This window comes from Cryptomeria japonica, chromosome 7, assembly GCF_030272615.1.
Source record: "Cryptomeria japonica chromosome 7, Sugi_1.0, whole genome shotgun sequence".
In the NCBI taxonomy this organism is placed as follows: domain Eukaryota; kingdom Viridiplantae; phylum Streptophyta; class Pinopsida; order Cupressales; family Cupressaceae; genus Cryptomeria; species Cryptomeria japonica.
This window is the reverse complement of record NC_081411.1, coordinates 54,844,189-54,852,573: the sequence shown is the minus strand read 5'-3', so window position 1 is coordinate 54,852,573 and position 8,385 is coordinate 54,844,189. Positions and strand designations below refer to the sequence as shown.

At 35.3% G+C, this 8,385-nt stretch overlaps 1 protein-coding gene across 1 annotated transcript; it reads right to left on the bottom strand.

Annotated features, from left to right (window-relative positions):
• Positions 1-3,979: 3,979 nt before the first annotated feature.
• On the bottom strand, positions 3,980-5,641 carry LOC131055606 (disease resistance protein RPV1-like). The gene is made up of 3 exons (XM_059208190.1): positions 5,097-5,641; positions 4,780-4,961; positions 3,980-4,725 (listed from the first exon to the last, which is right to left on the bottom strand). The coding sequence occupies exons 1-3, from the start codon at positions 5,639-5,641 to the stop codon at positions 3,980-3,982; spliced, it is 1,473 nt and encodes a 490-aa protein (XP_059064173.1).
• Between the last annotated feature and the right edge of the window lie 2,744 nt (positions 5,642-8,385).

Here is an 8,385-nt window from a genome sequence, read left to right as displayed (position 1 = left end):
ATATTATTGTCTTTGAGGCCATACCAAAAGTCATTGTTGCCCGTTTTCAGTCTTGTACAAGACCTTACTGTAAGATATTTAAGTTCTGTCAAAAGTCTCAGTTCCAATTCAGTCCGATTTTGCACAGATTCAAAGTGGAGATATTCAAGGCTGGGACAATGCTCTGCATAAATTGAAAGCTTGGATACACTACCTTCTCGGCCTGAAAGATGCTAATATTTCAATTCATCTAACTCGATACCGTTCGTTTTCTGCAAATTCCAGCATCCATTAATTATAGTCTCTCAAGCCAACTAAAATCTTCATCAATAAATCTCCCCCTCTTCATATTAAAGCTCCCTGATAGTTTTTTCAGTTTTCTACCATAAGCAATTAATCCAAGCTGCTGGCATTTCTGTGTATGCAATATCGCAGGCATTGCAACTATATCAAAACTTCTTGATATCTTCTTCAATTCACCACAAAACCTTACTGTAAGAGAATGAAGTGTATTGAAACATTTCAAATCCACTTCAATGAGATTTTTCATGGAGTCAAAGTGGATAGATTCGATATTGGGGCAACGCTTTCCAGAAATTGAGAGATTTGGACATACTTCCTCCTCTTCCTGAAAGATGAAAAGATTTCAATCCTTCTAACTTCTCAATTGATGGAATAAAACTCTGACAAAACACATAGAGACTACTGCTCTATTTTCCCATCAAAGCACAAAATAGAAACAACAACAAAGATGATTGGAGACAAATAAACTTTTTCTATTAATCACTAAATAAAATCATTTACAAAACTTCCATTTCCAGATTACACTAAATGATTACAAAAAAATCTTACTACAACACTCTAGAGCTGCTACCAACAACTGTCACTGCCCTATCTGGAAAACTTCATACGAATCTTTCCTTTTCTAGAGTTGCCCTCAAATCCCTGTTCTTCTATATGTCTGGAACTAGTTGTTGCTACTGCAACATTCCCTTTCGCTCTGCTTAAAGCATTCTTCCCTTTAGTTTTTTTTTGGCTGTCCTTACCAAAAGTTCCCTCTCATACAAAATTCAAACTTGCGTACCTGCAATAACTCTGCCAAAACCATTAATTGTTACTACTACACCAGAGGGGAAAGAGGTATTCTCTAACATTTGGTTGACTACAGACTACAGGTTAAATTCCAACACTCCCTTTTTGTCCTGATCTGTTTCCATGCTCAATATGCAAATAGATCTATGATGTCCAAACTACTTCTCAGGCACTTAGAAGTGTCTTTATCAAGTGGGGCTTTGTAAAAATGTCTACAAGTTGCTGCTCAGGCCTACAATACTTGACTTTTATAACACAATTTTAACTCTCTTATGAAATGATAACTAATTTCTATATGCTTGCTTTGTCCATGAAAGATTGGACTTTTTTGTCAAGGCTATTTATTGATGATATATTGTTACCAAATATAGTACTATTTTCTTGTTCTTTCAAGTCTGATAGGATTCTCCATAGCCAAATAGCCTGACATGTCGTTACATTTGTTGTTATATACTCAGCTACAACTTTGGAAAGAGACTATAGATTGTTTCTTGGAAGCCCAAGAGATGGCTTTCAAATGTAAGTGGAACACATATCCCAATATGCTCTTCCTATCATCTACAATTCCTACTAAATCTCTATCTGTATATCCAACCAGTCTAAACTCATTTACTGCAATATACAAAATACCATATTCTTTGGTTCCATTATCATCTGCCTGCAATAAGTCCTCTACCTAAACCATCAACTATTGTTGCTACGCCAGAGGGGAAAAGATGGGTATAGATCCCAAGAAGATTTCTAACAGCTGTCCTCTGACAGGTAGTTGATTGCAGGCTCAAAAAAACAAATAATCCCAACATCGATACCATCTATACTCTGCAGATTTAGGCATCCATTAATGATAACCCTCTCCAGGTAACTCAGACCTGCAAGACTTGGAAACAACATAAGTTGTGGGCATTTCTCAATTTTCAGCGTTGCAAGTTTTTCAGCCATATCAAAGCTCCTCGTTATTGTTAGCAATCTTCTACAAGATCTGAATGTAAGAGACTTCAATGTTGTTACACACATAAAATCCACTTCAACTAGATTTTCCATGGATTCAAGGTCGATAGATTCAAGACTGGGGCAGTGCTCTCCAGAAATTGAGATGTTGGACACACCTCCTCCTCTGCCTGAAAGATGTAAAGATTTCAATCTTTTCAAGAAAATAGCATTCACGTTCAGCAAATTCCAACATCCATTAATGATAGTCCTCTCAAGCCCACTGAAATCTTCTTCAAAAATCCTCAGACCAAATGTCTTTAGATCAGATATCTCCTTATCGAAGCTTCCTGAGAGTGTTTTCGACTTCCTGCTATAAGTCATTAATCGAAGCTCCCTGCATTCAGTTATGTCTAACGATGCAGGCTTTGCATTCATGTCAAGACTTCTTGATATCTTTCTCAATTCACCACAAAACTTCAATGTGAGAGTTTGAAGTGTGTTGACACTTCTCAAATACAGTTGAATCAGATTTTCCACGGATTCGAGGTAGAGAGATTCAAGATTGGGACAATGCTCTCCACTAATTGATACCCGGCATGCAAGTTGCTGGTCACAAATCTGAATTCTTTGGAGGCTACTTGTAAGGAAATCAAAACTAGTTGACACTCCACTATTTTTCAAAGACACCCTGCCACTTAATCTGAATTGGCATAAAATTAATCTTTTTAAGTTTGGTAAGCTTCCTGAGGGTCTCTGATATGGATCTCCCTGTAGTTAGCATGTAATTCCATTGTCCATTTTTCCCTTTTATGACTAGGTCTTGCAACTCATTTAACATTTCTAATGAGCTGGAAATATTGTCCAATGAGATTTCTTGAAGCACCAACTCTTTCAACTGGAAAGGAATCTGAAATTGGGCGTAATTCAACTCAAATTATTAAATTTGAATTTTTAAGAAACTTGAAACTAAAAAGTTTCCAAAAGGCGTAGTAAACTCTTATTCAAGACAACAGTTATAATAAAGGAAAAAGAATACCTGCACATTATCATACCACAATCTTTTGAGACATCCAAAGACAATTCTGAGGCGTTGCAATTTTTGCAAAGGAATCCATGAAGGGATGCTTATTTTTTTTTATCGGTAAAGGCAGAGCCAGATTTGTATTAATAAGTTTAAATACATATGTTTGTCACAAAATTCTCAGACATTCAAAAATCCCTGCTCTTTGAGAGCACAGATATTTCACCAAAACCTAAAAAACTTTAAACTTATGTTTTAGCCGTTTTTCTAAACCATCAAAGGGTTTCATAGTCTAGGAAAGCAAACAGACTATTAACGATAGAGGCAGATTTCCACCTGCCTAGAACAGAGTTTTTGAGCTTAAAATTAAACTTAAGAAAAATATACATATATAATTTAGTATCCAATAATCAAAATGAGGAATCCACAGAAAGCCTAACTTGAAGAAGGAATGTCGGGTTGTTGCAGCTGCTTCCTAGGATGACCTCGGCCTCTGCCTCTGCTTGCAATGAAGGGATGCTCATTAGTGGGTCTTCCCACAGGTAAATCTCAAGCGATAGCAAAACAGTTGATGTCTCCGCACAGGCATCTGAGTTCCCTAGAAAGAATGTAATTCGACCACGAACGGATGAATCTAAAAGGAATGGAGACACCTGAAACTAAGGTACTTGGTGTCACTGAGAATGTTTCGGAATCCTTTTAATTCCTGTATTCAAATATGTGCTGAATTAATGCTATAGAAAATGTTCAAAAGGCTTTTAAAGAAATGAACACAAGCAAAAGGAGTGTACATGTCCACATAGGATCATACCATAGATTTAAGATCTTGGGAGCACCAGAATTGACAAGGATGCCTTTGTGCATCTGCCATTTCTCTTCCAAAATCACGGACATTGTCATGCATTCCCAGAGCAGCAGCAGGGTTGTTCATCATCAACCATTTATCCTCCCAATCGATCATTTCAGCTTCAACTTCAAAAACAAGGCACTTATCTTTAAAGTCTGAAGTGCATGCTCTGCTCTCCATCCTGATCCCTCCCATACTCTGATAGCTATGCTTTTCAGTTTTCCAATAAAGAAACATGCAACATCCATAAAAATTTCCTTTTCCTCTCTGTCCAGTGAATCATAGCTTATTTTAAGCGTTTGTCTTATGTCTCCAGGCGTTTTAGAAATATTATGTAATTGGACCTGCCAATAACTTAGGTCTGTGTTACCAGAAACAAGGCCGCCCAACACTAGAAGAGATAGAGGCAAACCTCCACACTTTTTCACGAAGCTCTCTACCAAATCCTTAAATTCCCTGGATGGATAGGGTTGTTGGAATGCATGCCAACAGAAGAGTTCTCTACTGTACTTCTCATTCATTTCTTTCATCCTGTATCTAAGAGCAATAGAGGCCTGAACGAGCATTTCTTCATTACGGGTGGTGACAATCACCAAACTATCAGGGTTCAGCCTATCTATCACTAGTAGAGCATCTAACTGGCTTATTTGATCAATATCGTCTACAACTATAAGGAAACGGGAAAAGGGGGCCTTTTCTAGACGAGACCTGATATAATTTATTCCTTCATCTGTATTCTGAAACTTGGGGCGGTCCTCCATGAAAAGATCCTTGAGGAGCTTAGTTTGCAACCAAGGCAATTCACCCTGTGCAGCCGCTTCTCTGACATCAAACACAAAACTAGATCCATCATACTCTGAACGTTTGCGGTTAAAGAATTCTTAGGCGAACGTAGTTTTGCCAGACCCACCTTTTCCAAAGATCCCAATGATCTGGAAAATCGTCTTGTCCTTGTCCCTCCCACACTTGCTTTCAAAATCATCCACAATTTCATCCAATCCCACTGAATGTTTTGCAACATCTAAAGGAGATATCCTTTTAACCTCTTTCACCACAGCAGACGTGATGATTTTACATACCTTATCACGATCACTGTTAATTGACAAAGGAAATTGAGTACTTAATCACAAGATCATTGTGCTAGGCTAAAGCCAATCAACTTCGACGAATAAAAAAGATGTAAACAATTTACAAAATTTGAATGGAAAATAAAAAAGTTTATCTTACTTATTAAGCGTGTTGCATTCATAGCCAGAAATCAATGAAACAGAGTGGAGAACTTTTTTCCACTCCTCGAGCTGGTTGAGGTATCTGCCTTTCTCTTTATACATGGCAAATGCTTCTGCATACACACCCTTTTCGATGTAGCGGAGATCAGAAGGAGTCACATCATAAAACACAGGGATAATATTTACCCCAGATTGGAGCATGAGAACAAGCTCAGCTAAACACCAAGCCGACTTTGCATACCCCCGAGAAAAGATAGCAATGTGAACTAATGCAGAGCATATGGCATTTTCAAGAGTGGTGGGAATTGAGTCTCCCAATTCTATCTCCTGAGAGTCAAGAAATGGCCGGAAACCAATTTTCTCGATTGAACTGCAAAGTTGAAGAGCCAGAGTATGTTTGCAATGAGGGCCCCTGTGATTGATGAATACATCATACAATCTTGAGGCACAACCCGATCTCTTCCCTCTGGAGTAAGCCTTAATCTTACTCAAACCACCATATTCCACTATTTCCCGGGGAAAAGATGAAGAAAAAGATGCCATGAAAGAAGAGACTGGAACTCAAAGGCCAAAATTGAATCTACCAAAAAAAAAAACTGTAAGAAAATTAAAACCAGGCAAGAGAGTGCAGTGGATGTAATTCAGAGTAGGTAGCAACAAATAAATAAACCATGATTGTGTGATAACTAAAAAAAAAAAAAAAATCAATTGCAGTCCCCAGCTTGTGCCTTGTAACAACCACGAAACGGGGATCAATCATCGTCTTGTCATTCACATGGATAAATTAAGCCAAGGTTCTCTCTCAAGAATTGAAATTGATTTAATACGAAATTATTTTTTTATACTTTCTTTACAGTGGAAGCGTAGGAAAATCCGTTTTCATGAGCCAGTCCAAAAATTCATTCCCGCGAAGACGGTACAGAAATTTGCCATGATGATTACAGTAAATAAATAAATTAGCATAGCCCTTTCGTTATTTCGGCAAATCACTCTGAATATAGTTCAAGAAAACTTGTTTATGCCGGTCTTTAATGGATTATGTGTTGTATTTTACGCAGTTGTGGACCCTATTATAAATTTTTGATAGATAGTTAAAAATTAAATATATATTTAAATAATGAACGTAAACTCTGGGAAACGAAGTAGCTAATGTAGGACAAGGAAAACTTGTCTTCATTATACCTACAATTAAAAGGCATGGAGTTCCCTTGCTCGTAGGGTCTATTCTAATACACAATCCCTTGAGATCATGATTACAATGCTTGTGAGAAAGAAGAATTTCTTTCTTATGAGATATATACTTAGTAGTGCAATCGATAATAGTCATAAAATTTACTTGAATTATTATAGATAATAAAGATCAAAATAAAATCTATTAATTTGATATTAAATCTATTTATTTATAAATACTCATGATTTTAAAGTTTTAAGAGAAATAATATTGTAATATCTTTCTTTTGAAATTTGAAAAAGAATGTATATCTTAAGAAGATGCTATATTGTCATCACTTTTGCAAGATTGAGAATAATCCCAAAAAAAATCTAGTAAGCTAATGATTAAAGACTGAATGAAATCATGAGTGCATAAATCTAGCCCAAACACCTTTGGTCGTAGGGAAAAGTTAAAATATTTTATCTAAAGACTCATAATGATCACATGATTGAGTGAATCGCATACAACTTGTTTAGATTCTTAATTTTTTTTAGATTTATCAATTAGAAATCTAAACAAAAAATTTGATCATATCAAGTTGTATATCTTCCCATTCCTAAAAGGAATATGAGCTAATAAATATTAAAACATATGTTCATACAAAATATTCAAGTGGTGCAAGAGCATTTAGGTCCATAAGCAATCACATATTACCAAAACTAATAGTAAGTTGTATATCCAATTATTTTTAATTTTGGTGTGTTTGTTGCTTGGTAGCTTCATGTCAACTTACTTTCTTGGGTGTTCTATGTAGGAAGAATGAAACTTTAATACATGTTTGGATCCAATTGTAGCTATGTTACATGGTATTTATAAGTTTCAAGGTTAATTTAATAATTTTATATATGGAGTTTCATGCATTAATGCGTTAATGGTAAAATGTACTTTTTTGCTACAAGACCTTTGTATTTAGATTTCACTAGAGGAGAAGTTTGTGTGTAATAGCTTGAGACAACATTAGGAAATATAAGGGATGATATAAATATTATTTTTTTACATGTCCTTGATCCTAGAATATAAATAGGGTTATGAATAAACATCTTGTGGCTATCTTAACTCTTAATTAAATTATATTATCAATATTATATTGATATTTATTCAATTATGTTGGCCTAGGGCCTATACAATCATATCTAAGTTGTCTTGGGTGATATCCTAGGCATAAGTTGTTAATGTGTGATAGCTTCAGTGAGATAAATGATTGAATGAGAGATAAATGAAGTCTCTCATTCAATCATTTATCATATCAATAACTATGATAGAAACCTTCAAGCAATTAATTCCTCTTTGATAGCCATTCTACATTTGCATATAAATAACCTATTCAGTTCGATCAAACCCTTAACATTGATAATCATACTATATCTTTTGTTTATGCTCATCGATTACTAAATCTTGCATTCCGATTTGTATCGATTAACATAATTAATAATTGTATACGATGAAAATTGATAACAACAATATTGAAAGACTAAATGAATTCAACCATAAAACCCTAGCCTAACAACAACAAAGATCCACCATAACATATGAAGATTACCTAAGACAATGCAAATCAAATGAAATCACAAAGATTATACCATCACATGTCCAATAGGGTTTGGATCTCCATTCTTCCTATCTCCATTGATCTTGCTTGATATAGTTGCTCACAGATTTTATGTGCACAAGAGCTCAACAAAGAACGGAAATGTGGTTGCAAGTAGGATCGCATGTAAAAGGTGTAGTGTAGTCGAGTGCGCAATTGAGTTAGTAAGGGTTTGATAATGAAGGAAGCATCTCCTTATATAGAAGATACTATAAGAAATGGAGGGATAAGATTGAGAGGTGTAAAAGATAAATGGTCGGCTATGATTAGAGGGTAGGTAGAGAAAATAAGAAAATAATGAAAGGGTAGGTGGTGTATGAATTAAGAGATGAATGACATGTGTCATGGGTGGAAAAGGTTAATGAATTAATTAAATTAATAGAAGAAGTGGGATCAATTAAATAAATAAGATATTTATTTAATTTAGGAAAAGGATAATTTAAATAAATAAATGTATTTATTTAAATGAGAAATAAGGCTAGAAGA

What these genes read in the sequence shown, in the direction of transcription:
- LOC131055606 (XM_059208190.1), bottom strand. Translation starts at nt 5,641, where the DNA reads ATGGCATCTTTTTCTTCATCTTTTCCCCGGGAAATAGTGGAATATGGT. An exon ending in GAATGCAACACGCTTAATAA is followed by an intron (nt 4,962 to 5,096) that starts GTAAGATAAACT and finishes GTCAATTAACAG; the next exon opens with TGATCGTGATAAGGTATGTA. An exon ending in CATTGGGATCTTTGGAAAAG is followed by an intron (nt 4,726 to 4,779) that starts GTGGGTCTGGCA and finishes GCAAACGTTCAG; the next exon opens with AGTATGATGGATCTAGTTTT.